Raw genomic sequence first — 27,321 nt, 5'->3', positions numbered from 1 at the left:
AAGGAGAGTCTGGAGCACGGTCTTCCGTTTGTTTTCTGTTCCTGAACTCTCTAAATAAGTGTACACTTAAAATGAAATAGATAGATGTTTCAAAGTTAGCGAAAGCAAGAAGGAACGTTCCAGTGCAGTCTAGTGCAGGAACAGGAAACAAGCCTCTTGTATACAAGACCGTGGTCTGGAGAGAGCAATGTTCAGTTTTTGATTGGTGCAACCATTATGCATCAAAAATTACTAGTCGAAACGTTTTGGACAAGTTTGGGTCAACCTCGGATACCGAAAAAATTACTATCTCTTATATCCATTATTTGATGTATGAATATTTGATATACAGGGTATATCAGGTTCGATAATGGTTGTACCCACGTTTTACCATAGGAGCATGATTTACCGACGGATATATATTTTTAACATATATTAGAAATTACAAATGCGTGCTCCTATGGTAAAACGTGGGGACAACCATTATCAAACACCCTGTATTATTAACAAATTATTTAAATTTGAAATCAGTTTTAGCATTAATAATGGAAATTTAAAGTGAGAAGAGAGACTTTCATGAAATAAGGAAAAGCAGTTTTTTTTTCCATAAAATTAATATATGGGAATTTCAAGAAGACATCAACAGTTAAACATTTAAGTATATTTTGCTATTTACATATATAAATTTGTCATGTATTTTTTTAAGTAACACATGCTTACTGCATATTGTTAATCTTAAGAATAAAAACTGTCATTATGATCTTGACGCAGTTTAAGACAGTGTGCGCGACGTTCTATAAATGCGGCCATTCTAGTGGACGGTATGGTAGCGCCAGTTGATATCTAATTAAAAAAGAAAAGTCAATATCATATTAAATTTCGACATCAAGAGGTCATTATATCATCAAATTAACATCATAAAATAAATTCTTATTTGAAAGTAAATTATATGCGAGTAGTACATACAAGTACGAGATGATTATTACCTTTAACCATGGCGAACCAAGACAGATCTCTGCGGTCACTCGATCCTCACCACGCAAACATAACAATCTCCTAAGGAGTTCCTTCGCATCGCTGGATATCATTTCGAAATATTCGTCGGGAAAACAAAAATCGCATTTGAGAATGTTGGCGGTGGTTTCCTCCACCGAATCGTCCAAAAATGGCGATAATCCACTAAGGATAATAAAAATGGATAAGGCACAATGTAATAAAATAAAATAAAATAAAAAAAGTTAATAGATAAAATGTTTGAGTAAAAAATTAAGCAATTTCTCTTGTAATACCTTAGCAAAACATAAATAAAAACTCCAACAGCCCACATATCCGTGCAAGGACCGGTTGGTCTACCTAGCACTGACTCCGGCGCTGCAAATTCCAGATCGGCGGGAGGTGGTACGATCTCGTCGATGGGAGCTCTAACCGCTTCCCCCAGATCTATTATCTTCACCTGATCCGTCTCATGATCAACGAGGATGTTTTCCGGTTTCACATCGAGATGCGCTCGGCTACGACAGTGTAACCAGCGCAATGCGGATAACAGTTGGCAAGTATATCGCGTTGCCGTCGCCTCGGTGTATTCCATTTTCTCGCCCAAATATGCGAACAGCGTCGGACCTCTGACCCTGAGCAGAGAGGAAAACGCTGTTTAATACATTTGTCATCGATTGTTTTGTTTTAGCAAATACTTACAGTTCCAAGACGATGGTGTCGAGGCCAGGCCGAGGCGCGTTCTCGAATAAGGCGAACGCCCTGACGATGTTAGCGTGATGAGTGGAGGCGAGCACGTCGTATTCAGCGCGCGTCAACAATCTCGACTGTTTGTGTCGCGATATTTGTTTGAGTGCCACCTCTTGACCGGTGCCCTTATCTCTGGCGCGACGAACCGTGCTGAATCTACCGTTACCTAGTTCGTCCAGCTCCAAATATCTGCCGACGAACTGCTTAGCCTCCCATTCTGCGCCACCACTCGTGTCCGATCGCGGCAAGGTCACCACGATCGACGGCGAGGTCGTCGTCCTTCCGTCGTCACCCACCACCCGAAAACTGTACGAGGCATTCATCGACACATCCAGTCGAACGGGCGGCTCGTTAGCCTGCTTCGATATCGGCGTCCATTGTTGCGACGGCAAAGTTCTGTATTCTATACTACACGACGCACCACCAATCTCCTGCCTGTTCCAATCAATCTCGACCTTCGAACACTCTAAAACGCGCGCAGAGGTACTGCTTTTGCCACCTGAAACACGATGATTTATTTAACGACAGTCACTCATCAAGATTGTTACTCGTCAAGATCGTCGAGTAACGTACCTACGACAAAGAGAGAAATTCCCGCGGAGCAAGAGCCCATTGCACTTTTGAGGTGACAGTGATATATTCCGGAGTCCGAAGTTCGGCAATTAACGATTTGCAAGTGTACAAAGCTCGCGCTTCGCTGGAACTGGTACCGATCGTTCTCTCTTATATACTGATCCTCGCCCTCTTTCCTCCAGGCGACGGTCACATTGTCCGCAATGTGCGTCTCGACGGAGAGTCTAACGACTTCACCGACGGTTGCGCGAATCGACGTGGGACTGCTCAGAATAGCTGGCGTTTTGTCCTCGGGTGTTAGCGCAACCGTCGTTGTTATTGTTGTCGTCGTCGTCGTCGTCGTCGTCGTCGTCGTTGATGATGATGATGATGATGATAATGATGACAATGACGAGTCCTCATGAGGATCGGAGACGTGGCGATCTCTCGCGAGATCGATTTTTCGCGGTCGAAACGACCAGGCTCGGCTAATTGCCGAGTTCGGAATAAGACTCGCTGGGATCCACAGTTCGTCGTTGGTATTCACGGGGGATACCACTAAACCCGGGCCATCGAGATGGGAGACAACAAGCTCATCTCCGGCGTGTAACTTTCCCCAATCCGCAGCCAATCTTACACGTGCACCTGGAACGACCTAAGGAACGTCCCTTTGTCATAAGAATCTTCTTGAACGTTTGTCACGTTGTTAAGCGTATCTTTCATGCAACTTTAGTCGCTACATCCCGTTTTGTATTCACCCAGAATGCGACGGGAAGTTTGACCCAGGAAGAGAGCTTCCAGCACCGTAAGTATCGATGGTAGCGGCAATAACGATAGTAGCGATTCCGGTAGAGGAAGAAATAACAGCGTAGTAGTAGCATTGGCTTTGACAGAATCAGTAGTAGTATAGCAGCAGCGGTAGAATAAATGTTACAGAGGCGATTCAATCGATTGCGACGATTCTGTAGAGCGTTAGCGGTAACGTTTGGTGACGGTGAATCAAAACCAGCGGTATAGCATATAGTATAGTATAGTATAGTATAGTATAGTATACAGTATATAGTGAGTAAGAAGGTGTTAGAAGCGATAACGGAATTTGCAGAATCGAAAGTCATTCATTTACACAAGTTTTCAAGTCTCTTTTCATTTTTCTAGCGACTATCCCTCGTAGACATGTACGTATGCATTTGCTTTACGTTTGTATGAGATCTTATTACAAGTTAGAAAGATACGTAATAGCGTATGGCATTCATGGATCGTTCACACAGTCGACAGAGTTGTTTAACGATACAAGTATAACGATCGTCGCATCGATAGAAGATAATGCGATAAATAGCGGTAGATAGCGACAGGCATCAAGAAGAAGAGGAAGAGCTCCTTTGCTGCTGTAATCATCAAGAATTCCAATTGATACGAGTAATTATGTATGTACATCAGATAGCATAGATGTAGATCAACTAAAGGTAGCGAATAATACCAGGAATATTAATCAGGATTGGCTCACCGGGATGGAATTGTTGCGAATCGGTGAGCGTGTACGTAGAGTATTCTTAAATCCCTCCAGAAAGTTTAGCCTACTCTTCGTCGGGCTGGGTGTACGTGGCTGCACGCATTCCAATCCTCCGGTCTGCGAGCGTTGCAACGGTTGCTGATTCGTCCTGTGGTTGTTACCCTTGTCCCGGGTCGTCGTTCCGGAGACTATCAGCGTCGGAGGAACCGATACGGTTGCTCGTCGTACAGGTTCGGACGTGGTGGTAGTTGTGACGACGGCACGACTGTACGCCAGCAAATCATAAATGAAATCCAAGACACAGTACTACGTGTCGAGACTCGCGCACTTTGATACGCTGCTGTTAGCCGTTTAAACGATAAAAGGATAGGAAAAAGGCATCTTGTTTCGTGAAATAAACTTTTGATCAAAATCTCAAAGCGATTAAATAGGAACGAGTCTCGACATTAGCCAGGTTATAGGAAGAGCAACGACGCCAGCAAGTTGGATATTTTTCGGACGTGTCGAAGAATAGATGAGTGTGTGCTTAATAGCAACGCATGGCGGCAAGGTAAGTAGGTGGTTGGTTGGTTGTGATCGTGGTAGATACACTTGCTTCCCGCAGTACTGTGTTCTTGATAAAATTATAAGAAAAGAAGCTGGTTAGTCGGGTTGGGCGTGTATATTAGAGATAGCAGACGAGGAGAAGGGTTGCACATTACAATCACTCGGTCTTAATCATCAATTTACAATTTATTCTAGACAAAATTCTTACGATTCGCGGTCAATTATAGCTTTTCGGACTGTCCTCCAATGTCGCGCATTAATATATACACAGTATACTGTTACGCCACAATCTGTCCATAGACTCGTGCGTGCGCGCATGTTTTTGTAAACGTTATTAAAATTATTATAAATATATATATATGTATATGTATATATATATATATATATATATATATATATATATATATATATATTTATATTGCATATCTTCATATATTATTACGTTATTAATACACTCGCACTCGTAGCGCGTCTTTTTGTATATCGTCATATCGTTACAAGTCGCATGTGTGTAGAGATGTAAACGCACGTAAACAACAAAATATGCCCCCATTGTTGTGCATATATATATATATATATATATATATATATATATATATATATATATATATGCATACACAATACACGCCCGCATAATGCATGCGCATTGGAACGGATTAATACACGGTTTATAGGCTCCTGGAATCAGATAGTCGAATCTAGAAGAGTAGTATATTTGAAGGAACAGGGTGAGTAGATTTTGATCCATTAAACAATAAAAAGAGCGTTAACTCTCGCATGCCCGTAGCAATCTAAAACACTAAAGTATATACTTCCGTATATATCTGATACAGAGCGATAGTTGAAGTCTACAATCGTTTCGAGATGTCATCGAATATGAAAAGATATATACTTATATATTTGTATGTTCCAAAATTATCGCATAGTTTTTTTAATGACGGTCTTTTACAAAAATTTGGAAGCAACATTGCCTTAACAATAATTTTCAAAAATATCCAGTGTAGATATTTAATATCGGAAATTTAATTTTGTCGCTGCTCTTGTCGTCTTTTGTTAAGAAAACATCACTTCCAAACAAAGTCTAAAGCGATGAGTCATTAAAAAATAATGCAGCACTTTTGAGACACCCTGCACATATACTCTTCTGTATAAAGTGTATTTTATCTCTTATTAAGCCGATAGAGAGAAGTGTAAATACTGTGTTGTGTGTGTGTGTGTGTGTGTGTAGATATTATTTAAGCTCTTGCGCGGAAATATAGTTGAATACTGCATCGTTATCGTTTCCTCTGTACTAAGAAAGCAAAATATCATCATCGGATGTATTAAGGTATAATCCAGACAGAAAAGAAGGAATGTGAGAGAAAAATGACTGGATACGTGCAAATATCTTTTAGTACGTGGTATTAATAACAATGTAAGCGCCAAGATATCGAAATGGTGGAAAGTAATTAATTTTCGACAAAGGTGAAAATTAAAGCTGAAGGGCGCAGAGGAAAGCAGGCGATGGTTCTTTAAGATAACTAACGTCTAACGATTATCTAGCTCTTACAGCGATTGTATCTTCTTTTTATATAAAATATACAAAAATATGTCGGAACGAATATTCACAGATCGGATATTAAAAGAGAGTCAGTGTGTAATTCAATGTGTTAGAGACGCTTACAGTGGGTCTTTGGTAAGTTCCTTCTGGTAGGCAATCGGTTTTGCTAACGCCTCCGTGAAGTCGCGCTGAGTTTGCAGGATGGCAGTGATGGTATCTACCCATTCCTGCCTGCGCGGTCCACTACTTTCTTCAGCTACGCTACAAGAGAATCCTAGTCCAGCGTAGTTTCCTTTACCATCCAGCGGTCGAATGATAAATTTCTCTGGATCGTCATTCGAATCTTCAAGAGTCATTCTGTTTACCTACACACAAAATACACATCGATTCGGTACGTGTGTGTGTGTGTGTGTGTGTGTGTGTGTGCGCGCGCGCGCGCGTATATGTATGTATGTATGTATGTATATATATATATATATATATATATATATATATATATATATATATATAACGCAACAATACTCCCTTCTCCAGAAATAACGGTGGCCAGACAAGAATAGAAATAAAAAGCAGTTGACAAGTGACCTTACCTGAATATGTGCTTTATATATGTAGACAGGATTGGTGAATTGCGTTTTCTTGCCGACAGTTTCGCTGAAGATGATATTTTGCTCGAAAAGAAAGACTTGCCATTCCTTTCCTCTCGTCGATACGTTTGGTACGTTTTCCGACACCAAAAGCGGGCCGTGTAACAAGAGTTTTCCTTGCGCCGTTATTTTACCCTAAAGAGAGTTAACGGATTTTTGAGAATGTTTTTATCGTAAAACGTAAAACGTAAAACATAAAACGGGAGCCAGTGAAAAAGAGCAATACTCACGTCAAAACCTTGTAATCTCCCAACGTCCATCATATCGTTTGCAGCTTTAGGAATAACTCGCATGACATGAGCCGCTGCTCTGAGGCCTTCGATTTCCGATAACCTTTGAGTTCGCTCAGTGAGGCGCAGTGCCTCCCGTAGAAGAAGTTGATATTTTGTAATCCTTTGTACTGGCTTGATCAGCAAGTCGCAGAGTTGCAAACGATGCCCAAGTTTTTGCCTAAGTTCCTACAACAGGTATGCCTCTTTGATTAAATGTTTCCGTTTTGCGCGTAGCCGCTTATCGATTTTACTTGTTACCTCGAAGTAAGTATCTATATATTCGGACACTATGTATTCCGAAACAGGCTTGTTTTGACAGTAAACCACATACATGTGCAATTTTCGCTCGTAACGTTTAAAGAGAGGTCCGAGTTCTTCGGGACGTTCCAAACAACGTTCCAAAGCTTTGAGGAAAAAGCTGAAAGCAGGAAATATAGATATAAACGTTTCGGACGGTGCGAGAATCATCGCTAAAGTTTCAATGATCGATCCAAGCCACTCACTCTCTGTGCCACTCGTAGATGGCCTCCACGTTACCGAAAACCATCTTATCCTTCCCAGCACCCAAATCTTCCGGTAAGGGAATCTCGCAGTCGGGATTTCGCATCAACGCTAGGTAACCTTCGACTATCTGTTTCAAGTCATTGACGTAATCTCTCTCGGTATCCACCAGCTCGCGAATAACAAACTGCCGCTTCGCGATCGCGATACTCTCCGGATCTGATTCTTCGGAAGTGACCGCGTTAATGGTCGCGTTACAATATTCCTCATCGTTGCTTAACGATTTTCCATTAGGGGTACGCATGAGACTATGCCTTTCCTGATTTTCTGTATGTTGCTCCTGTTAATGATACGCATAGTACTTTGTGTAATGCACGGAACTGTGCATATGATAATATTATATATGTGAAGGGACTTACCATTCTCTCCTTGACGATCTGCTCGATTTCCGAGAGATCGGCCGTTGTGGCGCCGCCATCGAGAATTTTGGTCGTGTGTTCCGATAGACTGGCAGACTGTATAAAATAAATGCGGTTACGGAGCGACGAATATAATCCTCCTACCTACGACGTACGTATATACTTGTAGAATACGCAAATACTCACTCGCTTGCCGGGCAATTCGCTCGGTATCGTGGAACCTGATGGGCCATTTGCAGTCGCTACGAGTATCGGTTCGGTTATAGGCTTCATCGGGGGCGGAAGTTCCAGATCGTCGTCGGCATCTTCGCCACCGTTCTGCTCCTGCAAACTCGTCACCGCCGTGTCGTCGCTCTCCGTAACGTCTGCGTCGACGTCCACCTCAACCTCCTGCTGTTCCTCGCCTCCTTCCTCCTCCTTACCAATCTGCTCACCTTCTCTTCCCGCTTGAGCTTCCGTTTCGAACGCGATTTTGCCGGTCCGATTGTGTTCAACGCCACTCGGTAGTTTGAAACGTTTGTCCGAGCCACTTTTCTTCAAAGACGGCCCAATCAAAGGAGGCGATGACGTCGGCACGGCCGTATTGGTTTTCTCGACTTTACCTTGGCTAAGTTTGCGTAAAGAAGGTGGGAGCCACTTCCGTCTATAAACAGAAACGCCCGGCCATGGTACGTGATTATCGTTGCACGTATGACATTTCGAGATAAGCGCGAGGCATTTAGACGACGGAGTTTCTATGAAATGCTTACCCGCTAAAACCCCGCCTCTTGTTGCCAGGTGAATTTGTACTAGTTGATCCACTACCGTCGCTTCCGGTGTTTTCTGTTAATTAGCGAAAGAGCAATCGTTACTACTCGAAACAAGCTCTAAAATTCAGCTCCAACTTATCATTCAACTTATCCGGTTATCGAAATTGATAAGCGAGAGCGCGATCGCGTCATCGGGTTTCGCCTCGATTTGCGGTTCACCGACTTTCCGTCCCGTCATTGGTGCGTGGTTTTTGCACGCATCTTTATGCGCCACGCGATAACCTACCGCTCTATTCTTTAACGTACTTGGAAGAAATAAGAAAACTCGCTAGACGCAAGACGAGCAGTTTGATACCTCGGACTGATCCGAGCTACTTTCCACGTGCGGTGTTTACTTACCCGCCTCCTCCGAAAGCATCGGCGAGAGTACCGTGGACGATAGCGCGGGCAACGAAGACGCCTGCTGCGTGGCCGGCGGAACGTCGGTCACGCAGCAGGTCGACGGCAACGTGTTAACGGTACTCGACGACGTGACGGCAGTTTGCTGTTGCGTTTGGACGATCGCTTGATTGATCTGCTGCTGCTGATGGTACGGATGATGATGCGACTGCGACTGCGACTGTGACTGCGACTGCGACTGCGACTGCTGCTGCTGTTGATGTTGGTGCGATTGTTGCTGCTGTTGCGTGGACGCTTTTCTGGACGGCGAAGTTTTGCAGGAAGCGGTTGGTGGCTGTTTCAGGGCGCTGGTAGGTACCAGACCCTCCGCGGGTGGCTCGGCCTGTCCAGGTGTAAGCGGTAGACGTACCAGGGTCCATTCGGTGGTGCCAGGATTCGAGCTACCGTTCTCCAACACCTCGACCTGCTGCCCTTTCGTCACGCTGAGCTCCCTCGAGCCCGGTGCGGCCATATGATCGGCGACTACCCACGTCATTTCGACGACTCCGGTCTGAAAGCATGCATCAAGAATCCTCAATAGATTCCGCGGCACATTGCGCGGAGGGTCGCGCGATTCACGGTCGACGTACGTTGGATGTCCGCGCGAATATCGGAACAGAGAAAGAGGGGGAGGGAAAGGTGACGATAGAAATGGGATAATTAGCGGAGGGCAATGTGTCTGTGTGCGCGCGTGCGTGAAAGCACTGATGGTAGTGGTGGTGGTGGTAGTCGTGGTGGTGGTGGTGGTGGTGGTGGTGGTGGTGGTGGTGGTGGTGGTGGTGGTGGTGGCGGCGATCGCGGTAGGATGGCCGAGGGTGAAAGGTAGGTGCGGGATAAACCAAAAGCAGGAAAGCAAAGTAAAGAGGAAGAGAAGAACCAGCTAGTTAGATCTAGACTGACTAGCTAGTCAGTCAGTCAGTCAGTCAGTCAGTCAGTCAGTCAGTCAGTCAGTCAGTCAGTCAGTCAGTCAGTCAGTCAGTCAGTCAGTCAGTCAGTCAGTCAGTCAGTCAGTCAGTCAGTCAGTCAGTCAGTCAGTCAGTTAGTTAGTCAGTCAGTCAGTCAGTCAGTCAATCAGCCAGCCAGCCAGCCAGCCAGCCAGCCAGCCAGCCAGCCAGCCAGCCAGCCAGCCAGCCAGCCAGCCAGCCAGCCAGCCAGCCAGCCAGCCAGCGAGCCAGCCAGCCAGCCAGCTAGTCAGCCAGCCAGCCAGCCAGCCAGCCAGCCAGCCAGCCAGCCAGCCAGCCAGCCAGCCAGCCAGCTAGCCAGCCAGCCAGCCAGCCAGCCAGTCAGCTAGTCAACCAGCCTGCCTGCCTGCCTGCTTGCCTGCCCTCTCGTGCTTACGCAAGCGTAGACGGGTCGATACGATCGTCCTCTCCGTCGCACGACCGAGAACTCGCTTGCTCTCCCCCTCTCTCTCTCTCTCTTTCATTTGCTGCGCGAAAGACCGATTGTCTTTGAATTTGCGGATCGACGGAGCGAGATTCCAGAGATACGATTACTGACGCCCGAGTAATTCTGATCGTTGGATCAGTGTCACCGCTCGCTCGTTCTTTCTTTCCCTCTCTGGCTTGTATACGCGCGCGCGCCCGTCCTTCCGCGACGACGCTTTTAAATCCGCACGCGGATTCCGGCGTTTTGAAAATAGCTAATGTCACGACACCGCGGTACTTTGACGTTGCTATAAATACTGCGTGTGTGCGTGTATCATATCGACGACGACGTGCAGGTTGGTACTGCGTTTGAACCAACAACACTGTCCCACTCTTTCTTCCTTTTCCTCTTTCGTCGCGCGTGAGAGACGCGCAATTGTTTGCCCGACGTGAATCGCCCGAATGGTCCCGCCCGATTTTCGTACATTCCGTGATCCAAAATAGAATTTTCCACGTGCCAAGTTCCCTCGAAACGTCGTTAACTCGCGCCGCGCTGCGCCGTACCGCGCCGCGCGCGCCAAAGATCGAGATGAAGAAAGGGGGAGGGGGGAGGGGAAATATTTAAGTGATAAAGAAACGCGGGAAAGATTACATTATCGCTAGATTCCCCAAGAAGAAAACGACAACGACAACGACGACGACGACGACGACGACGACAACGACAACGACAACGACGACGCTTCCGAGATGCCAAGATATGTACTCGTTAAACGGAAATTGCATTGCCCTTTCGTAAATTTCCAACCGGTTCGATTCTCAATTCGTCCGTATCTATTTTTGTAATTGAAAGAGAGGAGCGCGTGGAATTTATTGAAATTCCATCACAACGATTTCTTCCGTGAGAAGAGATGCCTCCGCATAGTATCGATCTTGAACGATAAACTGTCAAACGAATCCGCGAATGATCGAAGAGGCGAGCCTCGCGCCTCGCGGAGAAAGAAAATTAAAAAAAAAAAAAAAAAAAAAAAAAAAACCAAGTCTGGAGAAAGGAAGAGAGACCGTCGCGATCGCGGCGCGGTACCTGGGCCAGGGAGGGTTGGCGGCGCAGAAGTCGGGCCTGGAACGAGCTCGGCGTATCGATGGTGTGCTGCCTGGAGAGGGTCACGTGCGGCGGTGCCGCGGAGCCCTGACGAAACCATGGCAGGGAGATCTTCCTGCGCGCCTTCTGGGCGATCGTCGCCGGTTTCCCGGCCGGTGACGTCATGATAAGGAAACCTCTCGACCCTCGTCGCGATCGACGCGCGCGACCTGCGAGGCCTTACGGTCTTCAGACGCGCGAGCGCGACCACGGCGTACAGGAGGGCAGAAACGACGACGTGGTGGTAATAGTGATAATGGTGGTGGTGATAGACAGCGCGCTATCGTTCACGAGGCACGTCGTCGAGCGTGCGACGACGCGCGGTATATCCGCCATCGTCGATGGTACGCTCCCGTTTTCGTTTTTTTATCTCCCTTTCTCTATCTCTCTCCTTTCTTTCTTCCCTTCTTCCTTCTTTCCTTCCTTTCCTCCTTTCTTCCAACAAGAAGGTCAGGGCTTTACCGATTCGCCCAACGTCTCGCGATCAACGGTAGACCCTTAAGTGGATCCATCCGACCCGGGAGTCGCGCCCGTACTGATCGTCAGCCTCCCGACCGTGCGGAGTGACGAGATTATAACTAACCCAACCCAACTCGCGCCCCACCCAACCCTGCGCGAGTACTGGCCTCCATGGCCTCGCGCGCGCCTCGCATCCTGCCGTATTGCCACCATCCCTTCTCGCGGAGAGGGCAAACTCGAGAGAAACCAGGTGGATCGGGACCAATAGCGACCTCCGTCGATTCCGAAACCAATTGTTCCGAGAGCGAGACAGATGTTTACCAGCTCCAAAAGAAAATATTTACAATATGGATCTCGAAGACAAATGTAAGGATCGCCAAGGTAGGATACGAAGGGTGAGTGATTGATGATTAGCGATAACTTGTCCTTCGCACAGGATATTGTATGATTCCATGGATCTACAGACTTTCCATTATTCGCCTATATAATATAGTTTGTTAAATACGTGGAAAGTTATCTTCGCCTCAATTTATACAATTTGTACGTAACTTGAAAGATCATTACATTTTTTCATTACTATGTCCTAACACCTACTTATGACACATAACGTGTTGAAGCTATTAATCTTGGTAAAAATACAATCGAAAAACGATAAGCTCGAAAACTCAGACAAACAAATATTAGAGATTGGAGTAATGCAGCAATCATTGATGAATCATCATTTTAAAAACTAGTTTGCTCCGTATTGTGAAGCAGTTCTATATGTTTTAAATAAAAATAATATAGCGATCGTATAAAATACTGTATATATTGAAAATTAACCGCAAAGTGTAGAAATATTATGAGCGATAATTGATAACGATTTAGATTGGAGTTTTTACTAGACAAACGTGTGAAAGTATATCTAATAATCTTTAGAACCATAAAAAATTGATTTTAAACAATAAAAATAAATCATCTATTTATTTAAAATAATTGTGAGCTACTTTTTGATTTATCTTCAGTAAATAAGAGAATAACATTATTCCGCACTATGTTAAAAATTAATTATATTATCATGAAAAGTATGCTTCTGTATGACATTAAATAACACATCATAATTTTTCCAATTTAATCTTTCTCCTGCTATAATAAGAGTTTACCAATTACGGTTTTTAGTAAAATAAAATTTTCAAGTTATATACATCTTGTAAGGTTTCATGAATCGTGGAAAATTAATATTTTGATATTTAAACAATTTCTATTAGTTATACTTTACCTTATCAGAATCCGTAGTGTTAGTCGAACCGAAGGAAGCCAAGGAGTTTCTGTCGAGATTCTCCACACTCTCGTCCAAAGATGCGCATTCCTCCAGATCTCTGCTGGAGCGCTGACTAGAGCTCTTTTTAGCGGGGCTCTTTGGCATGTTCTTCCCCAAAAAGGTCTCCTGTATCACCTCGCGTAACCGCATCACCCACAGCTGCTTCGCGTCCATCGAATTCGCCCGCAACACTACGCGCGTATCGCTGGTCGGTGCCCGTCCTGTCCATACCGCGAATTTGCATTCGTCGCCTTCGATATGCTCGGTCACGCCCAACTCGGAAGTCAACAAGCGATTTTTATAAACATACTTCACCTAGATTGTAATGATCGATATTAATATATTAGACACGCGCGCGCGTATACACACATACACACATACACGCACGCACGCACGCACGCACGCACGCACGCACGCACGCACGCACGCACGCACGCACGCACGCACATATATATATGAATTTTATTTACAACTACAAAAACAAAGTTACGTGCAAACCTTTCCTGCGGAATCCTTCACTTCCTTTGTAAAGAGAAGATATAATTCGAAAAGAAATATGTGACGATCCCTTCCTTTCCTGATCAACTGTTTTGGGTCCCATACTGTGAACGAATCTTGCAATACAACGTCACCGAGCGCATCTATACTAACGTCGCAACCTTCCAGTAGACTTAAGTGTAAGGCATCGTTAGCTTTTTTAGGCACATTTAACATCACTTCTAATCCCTCTTTTATTTCGCCCTGACCCTCTTGGCAACAAGCCTAAAAAAAAAAAAAAAAAAATTAATCAAGAGAATATGTACATCACCAACTTAAAACTATGTCACGAGTTAATGAAACGTATAACACTAGATACCTGTAAGTCCTTAAGTAGCAGCTGATACTTGGTAATTCTCTGTACAGGTTTAATTAGATATGCAGCGATAGGATGTTCTACTCTATGTTTTCTTTGCAATTCTTCAAACCATGTTCCACTGTGCGTTATTAACAGTTGATTGCTCTCAGGTTTATTCTTACAGTAAGTTACGTACATGTCAAATTTAGGTGCCTGAAATGAAATATTACATGATATAAGTAAAAAATTACATTCTTAATGTAGATTTGCACAATACTCACCCACACTACAAAACAATGTCCTACATCCTCTGGCATAGTTTCGTACTTTTCTAGCTCGCGTAGAAATACATTGCTGTGAAACTGATGTATCTCTTCTATATTGCTAAAAATGATCGATTCCCGACTTTGTAGACCCATTGGAACGTTTCCCTTGCCACATCGCGTCTCGTCCAGAAAGCAACGAATACATGTTTCCAAATCTTTCACGTACGTACGTTCGGTTTGCAAGAGTTCAGCCATAATGAACTCTTTCCTTCGCGCAGATCTTCTTTTCTCCTCGTTCAATTCTTTCAAATCTTTACCCTTGATTTTCTCTTCCAGCAACGGATCTGAATTGCGATCGATAGAGAGCTCTCGGTGCACCTCGTCAGGTTGGATACCTAAATCACCTTCGATTTGCGTTTTGTAACAATCCATTCGCGTGCTAAAGTCCTTGTATCGCTGATCGACCTCGGCAACGGCCTGCTTGATCGCCGCGGCATGAGCATGACCCCTCTCAACTAAATTGTCAGCGAGTTGAATCAACAATTTCACTCTTTCTCTCGTTTCCTTCGCTGCACCCTTAAACTCGATGTGCTCTTGCAACAGTTGTTCGTTTTCGATGCGATTCTTACCAACATTGGTATGTGTCGCTAAATACAATTCCCCCGTTTCTTTTATCCATTCGAGAGCCTGCTTCGCACTACGTTCGAACAAAACATACTGATGACATTGATCTAAGCGCTTCTTTCGCTGCGTCCAATATTCGAGCACTTTGTTCTCCTTACCGACCAGCTCCTCTAAAATATTTTTTACTTTGTTCGCGGAACCGGCGCTATTAGCGTGATAGCTATAAAATTGCAAACTACGATTGATATACTTTAAGAACGTTTCTCCGGTTCGTCGTACCAGCGTACACGCCTTGAGAAAGGCTTCCTTTTGCTCTTGATGTCTGGTAATGTTCGCTGGTATTCCGGCAGCTTTTTCTCCGTCAGCACACCAATCGTCATCCACGTTGTATTGTAGTTCTAAACTATCGAGAACCGAACGTACAGAGTCCACCGTTTTGTAAAAGTTTAGACTGGCAGTAATTAATTTATGTCGCTCTTCCGCACAGGTCACTAGTTGCTGCCACCGTTTAGTTACATCTTCCGCAACTTCCCTGATACTTTTGGGATCGTAATGATTCCCGTTTATTAAAGCGTCCGCTTTATGCTTCACTTGAACGGCGGACGCATGAGTATTCGTTATAGCGAGTTGAAAATGATAGTGTTCCTTTCCCAATTGGTCGGCGTCTTCAAAATCGTCTGGTATCCTCAGCGAAGCCAATAATATCGACTCGCCATTTCGTATCCACTTAATTACATGAGAAGCATCCGTCTGCAGTTGTAGTAATTGAGAGGCCTGCTCCAGTCGTACCCTTCGCATCTCCGCGAGATCCTCCGCATCCAATTCTCTCTCGTTCAGAAACTCGAGAAGCACCTGCACTCGTGCCGAAGCGCTATGCTGACCATCCGCCATGATGCACACTCCCGCTTCCTCCAAGACTTGCGCCAATTCTTGGCCACGATGCAGAATTTGGAAAGCGGTATTTTGCATATGAGCGACTCCGTCGTTGTGCACGCGCAGCAATTGCTCGGGAGAACCCTCTCGCGGTGGGCCCTGTAGCTCTTGCGCCCACATCTCCAGTTGACCGCTAGCCTCCAGCGCGTCGCGCTCGAAAACGCGTAGTCGCAGGCACAGTTCTAGCCTCAGCTTTTTAGTAGCCCATAAATCTTCCAATTCTTGTCTCAAGCTCGCCAGTCTGTCTAACGCTGATTCCACTGCCGATATCGAGCCGGTAGTGTCGGGCGCATCGGTTGCCTCGCGAAGCTCTTGCAGCAGAGCTTCGCCTTGAGCTATCGTCGAGGCGCATGCCTCGAGACAAGACGATCTATGCTGCGCGCATTGTTCCAACAATCTTTCCGCCGTCTCCAGGTTTTCCGCGACCTCATCCTGTTGCAATTCTTGACGTAACTCGTCCACCCAACCGGTGAGCTGTGAAACAAAATCACAGTGAAAATGTAACATGGTACTTTACAGATTACTATGCTTTGTATAAACAGTCCTATGTCTTAAGGCACATTTGCATCATACAAATTTCAAATTTCTATTAAAAATATACCTCTTTTTCGTGAGTATAAAACACCACTGCCAAATCTAATCTACGACGCCGTTGCTCGACTCTCGCTGCAAAACTACTAACGTGAGCCTCCAACTCTTGTGCTACTGCATATATTTCATCGGGCGCGCATTCCCCCGTGTGAGCAAGTTCTTCGGCAGCGGTCAAAAGTTTAGTAGCATTTGTGTAAGTATTCTATAAACAATAGAAAAGTTAAATATACTAAATATTTGTACATACGAATCATTAAAAAAATCATTTATTGAAATGTAATACTAAAGAAAAAAAAAAAAAAATCACCTGAGCCACATTTTCAAAATGTTCATGGCTTTTTTGATAAACGCGTGCCTTTTGCAGATTACGACCTACACCTGTGTTTTTTCTAATAAAGACTTCACCGTGATTTGTTAGCCAGTCGAGAACTTGTTTTACATCTTCTTGAAATAATCTGAGAATCATAACTGCATGTATTACCGATATCGATGTAACAATAAAATGACAATTGAAGCAAAATTTATAAACTTTTGTACCTTAATGCAAGCCGTTGATGCAATTTGACTTTGCGAGCGTGCCAGCGGGCTTCTAGTGCTCTATGATGACCAAGAATCTGATGAATAACGGCTAATACGTGAGATGCGCCTTCGCTGTAATCAGCTGCTGGATTACCACTCGTGCCGGTGTGACCGTCAATATTATGTCCATCTTGACTCTGTATAAATCAGATATCAAAAACATGAGCTACAATACAAATCGCTTTGAAAGATAAATTAATAATCAAATAAATAATGCTGCATGCAATCAGTATCATTAAACATCATTATTCCAAGATATACTATGAGCTTTTTACATAGTTATGTGTGCGTGTGCGTGTGCGTGTGTGTGTGTGTGTACGCACGCACGCACCATTATTCCAGCATACAAGCAAGCCTGTTTCTCTATTATATTAATCCTACTGAAATAATAGCCCCTTTATATTCCTTTATAACCCCCCCTCCCCGTTTTATAACCCTCCATGCAAAGAACAGTTTGTACAGAAGAATAATGAAAGCACTTACTATCTCGCTCAATTATTAACATTTTTTTCGAAAGCTTAATAAATATAAATTAAGCTTTATGTTCTAAAAAAAAGTTAAACACACAGGAACGTAATCACGAAGGGAGACTTTAACAAAAAAAGGAAAAACAATAATTGTTCCTTTAAACACCAATTAACGTACATGTTTTCTGGCGACATGGTCAATTCCTTGTGGTTGATTACAGACTTGCACAAGATGATCCAGTTGGTAAAGAAGCTTCTTACTCGTACTATGTACCTAAATAAGAATTTTACCCAATCCCACTTAAGAAACATTCGTATGTACAATGACCGTTTTGAATATACTTGTATATGGCTTTACATGATACAATGGGCTAAATGAATAATAATTAACTTTTAATTGGAGTTGAAAAAAAAACAATAGAATAACAAATACAGCAACAAATATTGATAATGAATAAACGTATGCCTGTACACGCCTAAAAGTCTGAGAATACTGAGACGCCTGGGTTATAAGAAAATTACTTTAAAATGTTAATCATTGCAGAAAATTGGATAGATATTTCCAATAGCACCCAAGTACCAACAAGCGAGCAATGGATTCCATCGCCAAAAGCTTTAAAAATTGAATATCTCGTACATAATCGACGCGAAATGTATCCGACCCTGAAGAATGGGCGCTCACATTATGACAAACTTGCAGCATTGAACCCAGGCCGCTCAATAATGCTTGATATGCATTGTAAACCTGTTAAATATAAACTTACAATGTAAATGAAAAGAAATATATGAAATTTGGATCGATTTACAATAGACAAAAATAATCTCTGTCCATTTCCAACGTGTTGCGATGAAATCGGTCAAATTGAATAATCGTATGGTAGAGCGTATGCTAAGAGCAGGACAAAATTTACCTCCGTATACGCCTGACACATCGCCTCGTAAAGAGTTTGATGTTGGCGACTGTGAGATTCAAGCACTGGAATTTCACTGGGCAGATTACTAATCTCGCACGCTTGACTCCAGCTAGCTACGTTATCGACGTACTGTTCCGCTTTATGGTGAAACACTACACTTAAACTGAGTACCGCGGTGCGTTCATCGAGACCGGCGGCAAACTCCTTCCAAGCTCGATCCAGACGTCCCGCTACCGCTCGTACGTGTCCAGCCGCGTAATGCTGCGTCTCCAACAATTTGCCAGCCATCGTGAGGATTTTATTTATATTCACGTAAACGTTCATCGAGCTCATTGTAAAGTGTTTATGTTCCTCCTGCAGATTCTTGGCCAACTGATACGAGCGGCCAATTTCCACGTAACTGGCGAGAAACGCCTCTCGATTATGACAAATCCAATCAAACATCTTCTCACAATCCTGTTCGAATAATCGCAGCTGAAAACACTGATCCAGTTTCATCTTCTTGATGTGCCACAATTGTAACAGATGCTGTTGCGCGGCATGCACGGAATCCAAATGCTGAATAACCAGGGTGGCTAGTGCTCGTCCATCGGAATCTGTGCAACTCGCTGCACCATTGTCAATGCTTCCTCCTTCCCCACCGGTTGCCGTTGCACCTGAAAACACACGTTTAAAATATTTGTATATCACGTTAGTTTACTATGTCGCTTTTATTCGAAAAAAAGCTCAAAGTGCTACGCTAACTATTGTTAAATCGCTGAAGCAGGCGTTGTCCAACAACTTCGATATCTTCCACTGGAACTTTTAAAATTTTCTTTTTCATCTCGTTATGCAGATCAATTCCGTGCTTAGCTCCAGTAACATCGTCAGCGAAGTCATTTCGACTGAGATCCTCTTGCAGATCGTCCAATCGATCGAGAAGATCCGCCGCTTGCCATGTAAAATCTTCTACAACTAATCTGGTATCGATCCACTGGGCATGATCGTATTGTAAGGATCCATCTAAATCCGCAGTGAGCTGAGAAGGATCTATAACTTTCGCAAGAGCCTCTAAGCTGATTGTATTAATCTGAAATTAAATGTATTTGTTAACATCTATATACAAATAGAATAGGCAAGAAAAGAGCATAATTAGATATATTATAAATATAATAATTTTTATCTACTTACCTCAAAATTATACTTTTTCTGCTTACCCAACGAAGTTCTCTGTTTTTGCCAAAAGTTTTCTGGTTTAATAAGAAAAGCTACATGAACCGTTCGATGAAAATGCTCGTGTAACACCTGAAGATATTAATAAATTAATTTTACGTTCAATATTCACATATAATTTCATAATATAAAAAAGAGAGAAACCTTCAAAATAGGTTTGACCGAGTCCCACGTCGTACCACGCATATCCACGATCACGGTAAATCGCAGGCCCCTGGCTTCATCACTCGGGATGGCAAATAGATACTGTAAGAGACGTCTGTAATCCTCGGGTTTCGCACGCTCGCGTCTCGGCGTGCTTGGAAACAGAAGCACAGGTCCCCCCCTACGATCCCGTCCACCGGGTAGTATTGCCAAACGTTCTTGCAGCAATGGCAATACTTCTGCCGCTCGTGTACCATCCATTATCCTCACTTTTCATTAAACGATCATGATCTGCTTCCGTTAATAGACAAAACAGATATTTGTGACACTTTCATCTTTGCATCGTACAACGTATAATGCAATAATTGCAAAATAACAAATGTTACATGTATACATATACATATGTACACGCACGCACGCACGCACGCACGCACGCACGCACACACACACACACACATCTGATCAATAATACAAGATAACATAACAATTTGAAAATAAATTGCTTATTTTTAAATAAAAATAACACACCTTAATAAAAAATAGCAACATAATTATAACATGATAAAATCTGGTGCAGCTTCAATAAATTTGTTTGCATTTAGAAGCCCTTGAGAGGACAACGTAGAAAGAGGTAGGTAACTCTACCCCATAAACGTATTCAATGAAATAGTCAAATTCAAGGTCATTATATATCCATGTGCATATGTATACACAAATGCGCGCGTGCGTACGTGTGTGGGTGTGTGTGTACGCGAATACGATGTATACACAAACGCGCGCGCGATCACGGACACACGCACGCACTACTGACTACATAAATACATTAGTATATATTTGTGTAAGACTGTAGGCACATATGCGCGCGTGCATATAAATATAATGCGTCTACCGATTAGGGCCTCCGCATCCCATTCCTGTCATTGGCTGCTGCTCCCTAATCGGGAGGTTCGCCGACGAGAGTGGAATGCGAGACGCGAGAACCGTTGTTGTGGCGTAGGAGTGCGCGACATGAAACACCGTGATACACGCGTATCGGAATAGCACGTAACCCGCGTATCCATCCCTCTTCACGTCTCTCTCACTCCCCCCTCCCCCCTCGTATTGTCGCTGTTTCACTACGCTCACTACCCTCCGTTTTCGTTCCCGTCTTCTTCTTCTTCTTCTTCTTCTTCTTCTTCTTCTTCTTCTTCTTCTTCTTCTTCTCCTCCTTCTCCTCCTCCTCCTCCTCCTCCTCCTCCTCCTCCTCCTCCTCCTCCTCCTCACCACTGTCAAAATACTATCGTGGCGTTCGGACGCTTCTCGTGGGAGACTAACGGTACGGACTACGGAGGTGGCCGGAATAAGCCCGGTAGGCGGTAAACCGCGTGTCGCTCGACCGACAATAGAATGTTACGGAGGGGGGAGGGGGGGAGAGAGAGAGAAGCATGGACAATCAATCGTCTCTCACCCCTCTAGTTACAGCGGCCTGTCATGGATATATCGGCACGAGACGAGACGAGACGGGACGAGACGAACGTTTTCGATTCCGTAATCCGTCGTTCCGACAACCAATCCGAGTATATACTCGCGATTCACCAATGTGACTTGCATCTCGTGTATCAGGGGGTTTCGTCGCATCTCAACGAGACTGTGAGAATTTCAGAGAATTCCATCGAGAGCATCGAGAGTCGAAGCCTCGTCTCGCTCGCGTGCGCGACAATTTTTCCGTACGCGTGGGGTAAACCGTGGAAAATCCGTCAAGAGCGACTCACCTGCGGAAAGCTCGTTCGCGACGACCCCAGCGCGTCCTTGTTCCCCGTCGACGTATCAGCAGGCCCGGGTTGCTTCGCAGGCGGGCCGGCTTAACGTTCATATTGTCGTTTCATCGGCGTCCGAAATCACGGGCAACCGTCACGCGAGACAAGTCCCCCCCCCGACATCACACCGCTGCCATGTTCGAACGACGAGCTCCCAACTGCTCCCAACCACTTCCAGCTTCCAACAACCTCGCTCCTCCACCAATACTAACCAATACTGTAGAGCGTAGAGCGCGACTAGCGCGAGTCGCGCCACTCGCGCCGCTCCGCGCGCGACTTCGCGAGGCGTTATTGCCCTTTACGACGCATTCGCAACATTCGTGTTTGTGTTTTGTGTGTGTGTGTGTGTGTGTGTGTGTGCGCGCAATAACGTTAAGGCGCATCTGAATCGAACGAAGAGCGCGAACGCACGTGACTAAACGAATTTAAATTTCCTCGTCTTGAGACACGAGGTGTATATTATCCAGTATTATCTACATTTATTATCACAAACATATTTATATTATCAAGTGTAGAAACACTTGCAAATGCGAAATACTATTGATTCTTTTATTGGGAGTAAATTTCCAATAATTATACTCAATATTAATAAATTTTTATTTATATATTTGAATACTCATAATTATTACTGAATAATATTCATGATAATATGAAATGAGATATAAAAGAGTGATACAATATAATGGTACTTTACACGTGGAATATATTAAGACACATTGGGAGTTTTTCAGCAAGTGACACGAATCAATGCACAGGAGTCATTCTGCACTTTTGTTCGATACTATATTTGGTAAAAGACAAAGACGGAACAAAACGATTCTCATGTCTCGCTTGTCTCTTGCTGGGAAGCTCTCATTATATATAATTGTAATCTGTCAATATATTTACACTTTTAGTCTAGCAGTCATTTTTAAAAAATATTCGTCTTTGAAGAATTTCTTATACAATACTTTGGTTATCACAGTAATAAATTTTAGTACTCGTAACATTTAAACTTTCTTTCGGACGTGACAAAAAGTTTTCCCTTAATTTTAAACCGATACTTATTGCTTTGCAATACTATCGATGTATTCGATCGTAAAATAATTATCATTAATTGTTACTAACGAGAGATATGATAAATTATAGTTATATCCGATATTTATGTGCATTGAATAATTTTTTTTTTAAATTACTAGTAGTGTTATATCATAATTTAAGGAATAAATATAATCATATAATCATATTTCTTCTCAAGTATTTTCTCATCTTATCAATGGAGAATGTTAATCATTTCCATATCTATTCATTTTGTTATAAGGTGGTTGATGTGACAGCGCTAACACCGTGTACTAAAACTGTCGGTGGTAAATCAACAGTTAATTCCGTCAACGATTGTAGATACTGTTGGTACATGTCATCCTCATCCCAAGTGTTTGAAGTTGGTGGGCCAGGCAAATAAATAAATGTTGTCGCAGTTTGAGCAGAATACTGCCTTATCAGTTGATTAACGCTAAGAAGTAAAATTAATAAATAATATCTTTTCCTTTTGCAAAAAAAAAAAAATTATAATTATGGAACGAGTTAACAATTGCTTACCCCAATATATAAGCTCGAGACACGTTACTCAAAACATTATTGGATTCTGTACTTGAGTCATACTGATTTTTTGGCTCGAGCAAAGGTCTACCCTTCAATCCTCGAATCTGGTCTCCCCATTCCGGGATTTTTTTAATCGATGCAGAGATTCTCAGTAAATTTAGTGATTTTCGAATCCTGTGCTCATTTGAAATTCTAGGGTATTCGCTCGCGGAATTGGGAGAATCCGAGATACTTAGGCTCTCACTGCCATCCGTAGTTTCGCAATGGAACACTCTGAGATGTAGGTTTTTCCAACTGGGTACCATATTAATGATACATGCGAGTTGAAGCATGAATAATGAGGTTGTATCAAATGGATCTTGATCGGTTGGTTGGAAAAAGTTAACCGGCCATACATCGATGTATTTTAAATTTGAGTTTCTAAAAATAAATAAACGTTATAATAATGTAATAATATAAAAATTTTGGGACAATAAAAATTTCTACTTACTTCGTTAATTGTGCTTTATTTAACAGATGAAAATTTCTACACAGACACAAATTCTTCTTCATTCTCAGAACATCCGAGCACATACCGACATATTGAACGGGATCTAGATTTTTTTCGCCCATTGCTTGTCTCAGAGGGAATACAGTATTATTCGGAAGCATTGTACTATTTTCAAACATCGTCGTCGCGTATTGAGAATCTAAGAAAAAGTTTCTTGGCGTTTCTTCATCATAAAAACCAAGAACGATCGTATTTGGTTTCATCGCACCCATGCCAGATAGTCTTATTAAATGTTGCATGCCTTCGCGCACCGTTTTTGTCACGGTCAATTCAACGAAGGCTTTAACTCTCATATGGTCAACTAAACTCAACCAGTGCGGATATTCCTCTATCGTAAGGTCGCTGTTTTGACCGGTAAATTCACCAACCTTTACGTGTCCAATAACATATAGTCCTCCTTTCTTCAAGTCATTCACGAAATCGATAAGAGGACACGCGGAACGTGGAGACGCAACCATCAGTAACATCTGCGGACGCCAAAATTTGACATGATCCTTGCGCGAATCCAACATGAGCAAGTATTTTCTGACTTGATGGAATATCAATGCTTGAGATATACTGCCCCACGGTGCATTTTTACTTGGCGAGAATAAATGTAGCACAATGATCAGTATTAAGCATAAAATTATGCTACTGGAAGCGTAAATGCTATTGATTATGAACATCATTATCAGTGTTCCAAGAAGACCTATGGTCGCCGTATGCCACGTGAAGTAATTAAATGTTGGCCTGAAGGGAAGAGAGGAAAGAAATTTAAATACGAAAGATAAATTATATTAATCGTAATTCGCATAATTTAGCAGATGTAGCAGATGACTGGAGTAAAATACCTAAAGTTTGGCGCACTAGCAAGTTCCAATCCAAGACACGCAAGATTCGTAGCGAGATAGCTTAAAAGAAACAGTACCGAGTTAATTTGTGCGATAGTATTTAACGAGCCAATAAGCAAGATTGTCTGAACTAAGATCCACGAAGTTAATACCGCTGCTATTGGATTACCGCGCCAGGTGCCTTGTATGATAAAATTTAATCCCGAACCTAGAGACAAGGAAGAAGGTAATGACATTTAATTACATAATTAAATTTTTATCGTCTTTTAATTACTTACCGAATACATTATCTTTGGCCAATGCTTCCAATACTCTGCTAGAACCTATCAAATTGCTTAAACCAGCGCTAAACGTAGCTGTGAGAATACCGACGGCGACAAATGGCGGCCAAATATTAATCGGCATCATGTACATAAAATTATTTTGCAGCAAAAAACGGCTAGTAGTAGCAGCTGTCAGTACGGACAATAAAATATAACATATAAATGTAAACAGTACTGCAGATAACGTCCCACGTGGAATGTTCCGGCCGGGATTTTTCAGTTCACCTATTAATTGTTATATGGTTGGTACATGTGTGATATAACATCAAATATTAATATATAATACTTACCGCTCATGTTTGCTCCGGCCATTATTCCTGTTACGCCACTGAACAATACACCAAAGACGCTAGCAAAATCTGTCATAGATCCTCCGCTTGAGTAATCGGCACTATAATTCGAATAGAGATTGCTGGAAAGTGTAGAAGACAAAAGACCCGTGTAACTTCCATTTACATGCTGTGTTACATTTTGTACCAACATATTTGCATCTGGTATTGGTATCTAAAAACATAATGAAACTTTGGTAATCAAAATTCAACTACAAATAAAATATTAAATATATTAGCTAAGTATAACAAAATATTCTTTTATATTTAGATAAAAATTATTTACCTCCATTGCACCCTGAGTCAAGAAACTAATAAAAACACTACTCAAACATATGCAGACAACTGCTAAAATCGCAACACTGGTTTTTGCAAACATTGCTGCTCCAATCAGACAAACTACAAGATTGGCGGTATTTAATATGGAACAATATAAAAATCTCCACCATCGACCATCTGGTATGAGTCCAGTTTTGCCGCTCAAATAACCGGATGGACCAAAGTTTTCAACCAAACCCTCGGCACATCCAGAAATACAAAGCGCACTGGATACTACATTGGCCATGAAAAACAGAGTGCCAATAGAGCCACCAAATTCAGGTCCTAACGTACGACTGATCATAACTGTATACAAATTAATAAGAAAATACTTGCATATATTTTTATTAAATTTAATGCTCTGCTACAATAAAAATAATATTTTATAATGAGATGTATAGAAAAATAAATTTTTTAACTAGCATAATAGTATATTATAATATCGAGTATATAAGCAAGACAAAATAAATTAATCTGTTGATAAGCTATCTTGACATGAGCTGGCATAGTTCATCTCTGCCAGATAAATAAAGATAAAGATAGAAAATGTGTGTATCTATATACATCTCTCTCTCTCTCTCTCTCTATATATATATATATATATATATATATATATATACACACACACACATACAGAGAGAGAGAGAGATAGAGAGAGAGAGAGAGAGTGTGTGTGTGTTTGATGATTATTTGATGAAAATAATCTACTAACTCTACTAACAATACTACTAACAGCAAGAAAAGGATACAATAAGCACCACCACCCTCTACAGCTCCATTAGTCGATATAGCGCAAACAGATGCGACTGTGAATAATAAAATACCATATGCTATAATGAACTGAATTAGAGTCACAAATAATCCTGCATTACCCACAATGTATCCTGTAAAAATGAATAGCTAATATAATTAGCAGCTAATTTGAATATTAAAAATTTTTATAAATTATCACTTACCCATTCGTATGAAAACTAAGGCACTGAACATAGACAGTGTAACTGGACTGAATACACCAGCAAAAGTTCCCAATGTACGAGTGGTATCCACACCAAGAGTACCAAACTCGACGTAGCCATCTCCCTCGGAGTGTGGCGTCCTTCCAATCTTAAAAATATTACTCAGTCGTTGAAGCATACTCCTGCCATTGATCAAAGGAGCTTTTTCACTCGTAATTCTGATATGCACAGGTTCTGTGTTTGTGGAGCCAACTTCCGACGCAATCATTTTTAAATCTCTGGATAAAGAATATTACATAAATTAATATTACATAAATGATAATTTAAAGCTGCATAAAAGATCGTTCTTCAAGTACGTAGGAAATTTACACGTTGCAATCCTTATCAACGATATATAACAGTAAATTGTATATGTATAAACGATCCATAGCGTTGCATAGATATTTGGAGTAAAAACGGAGTTAAAAGTCACACTCAAATGATTAAAAGATACACTTACGGAAAAAGTTGGAGTAAGCTTTCGAAACGATATCATTCACCAATGTACTACACTTGTGCGTATAAGGAAATATAAAAGAATATATATCCGACACTTAGTCATACGATAATGATGTCACACGTCGAACGCCAACACTGTAATGTCAATTTCGATTCTTTAGGTTAACATACTTGCTTTACATTTGGCATCGCGCATGTTTCGTGTCTGAAGTTGGGTGTTGGAAATTTCTGCGTTAAGATACATAAATATGATTAATTCGATACAAAAGTAATTAATTTCAGACTAGGCGTGTAAAGTACATATATATGACGTATTGTGTCCGTATGTATATATGTATATATACACATAAGTGATGATCAGTGTGGATCAGTGACTCCTTTCATTGATAGCATTGATAAGCAATTTTTCGAGATG

The 27,321-nt window shown here is 42.4% G+C and overlaps 2 protein-coding genes across 8 annotated transcripts; both read right to left on the bottom strand.

Annotated features, from left to right (window-relative positions):
* Positions 1-620: 620 nt before the first annotated feature.
* LOC105201338 (triple functional domain protein) lies at positions 621-21,759 on the bottom strand. Of its 6 annotated transcripts, none has more exons than XM_039445896.1 (28): positions 21,477-21,748; positions 19,726-20,016; positions 19,540-19,653; positions 19,114-19,438; positions 18,367-19,025; positions 18,093-18,200; positions 16,947-17,125; positions 16,717-16,864; positions 16,420-16,611; positions 14,277-16,292; positions 14,017-14,208; positions 13,659-13,922; positions 13,119-13,475; positions 8,858-9,407; positions 8,459-8,531; positions 7,896-8,352; positions 7,710-7,805; positions 7,293-7,630; positions 7,048-7,207; positions 6,748-6,975; positions 6,461-6,652; positions 5,994-6,235; positions 3,779-4,049; positions 2,296-2,929; positions 1,675-2,221; positions 1,269-1,607; positions 966-1,158; positions 621-822 (listed from the first exon to the last, which is right to left on the bottom strand). In XM_039445896.1, the coding sequence occupies exons 2-28, from the start codon at positions 19,984-19,986 to the stop codon at positions 715-717; spliced, it is 9,243 nt and encodes a 3,080-aa protein (XP_039301830.1). In that variant the 5' UTR covers positions 19,987-20,016; positions 21,477-21,748; the 3' UTR covers positions 621-714. The 6 variants fall into 6 exon arrangements, with proteins under 6 accessions (XP_039301830.1, XP_039301832.1, XP_039301831.1 ...); XM_039445898.1 differs by lacking the exon at positions 18,093-18,200 and adding an exon at positions 17,634-17,729 and having other exon boundaries at positions 21,477-21,747; XM_039445897.1 differs by lacking the exon at positions 21,477-21,748 and adding an exon at positions 20,615-20,792.
* Positions 21,760-22,094: 335 nt separating this feature from the next.
* LOC105193059 (solute carrier family 12 member 9) lies at positions 22,095-27,300 on the bottom strand. Of its 2 annotated transcripts, XM_026135619.2 has the most exons (10): positions 26,908-27,300; positions 26,409-26,686; positions 26,202-26,336; positions 25,421-25,758; positions 25,096-25,309; positions 24,761-25,030; positions 24,483-24,690; positions 23,593-24,381; positions 23,100-23,522; positions 22,815-23,013 (listed from the first exon to the last, which is right to left on the bottom strand). In XM_026135619.2, exons 2-10 carry the CDS (start codon positions 26,674-26,676, stop codon positions 22,815-22,817), a joined length of 2,844 nt encoding a protein of 947 aa, XP_025991404.1. In that variant the 5' UTR covers positions 26,677-26,686; positions 26,908-27,300. The 2 variants fall into 2 exon arrangements, with proteins under 2 accessions (XP_025991405.1, XP_025991404.1); XM_026135620.2 differs by lacking the exon at positions 26,908-27,300 and having other exon boundaries at positions 22,095-23,013; positions 26,409-26,676.
* Positions 27,301-27,321: the final 21 nt, after the last annotated feature.

Source organism: Solenopsis invicta, chromosome 2 (assembly GCF_016802725.1).
Source record: "Solenopsis invicta isolate M01_SB chromosome 2, UNIL_Sinv_3.0, whole genome shotgun sequence".
Taxonomy (NCBI): Eukaryota; Metazoa; Arthropoda; class Insecta; order Hymenoptera; family Formicidae; genus Solenopsis; species Solenopsis invicta.
The sequence above is the reverse complement of the archived record's forward strand: the minus strand, read 5'-3'. Positions and strand labels throughout refer to the sequence as shown.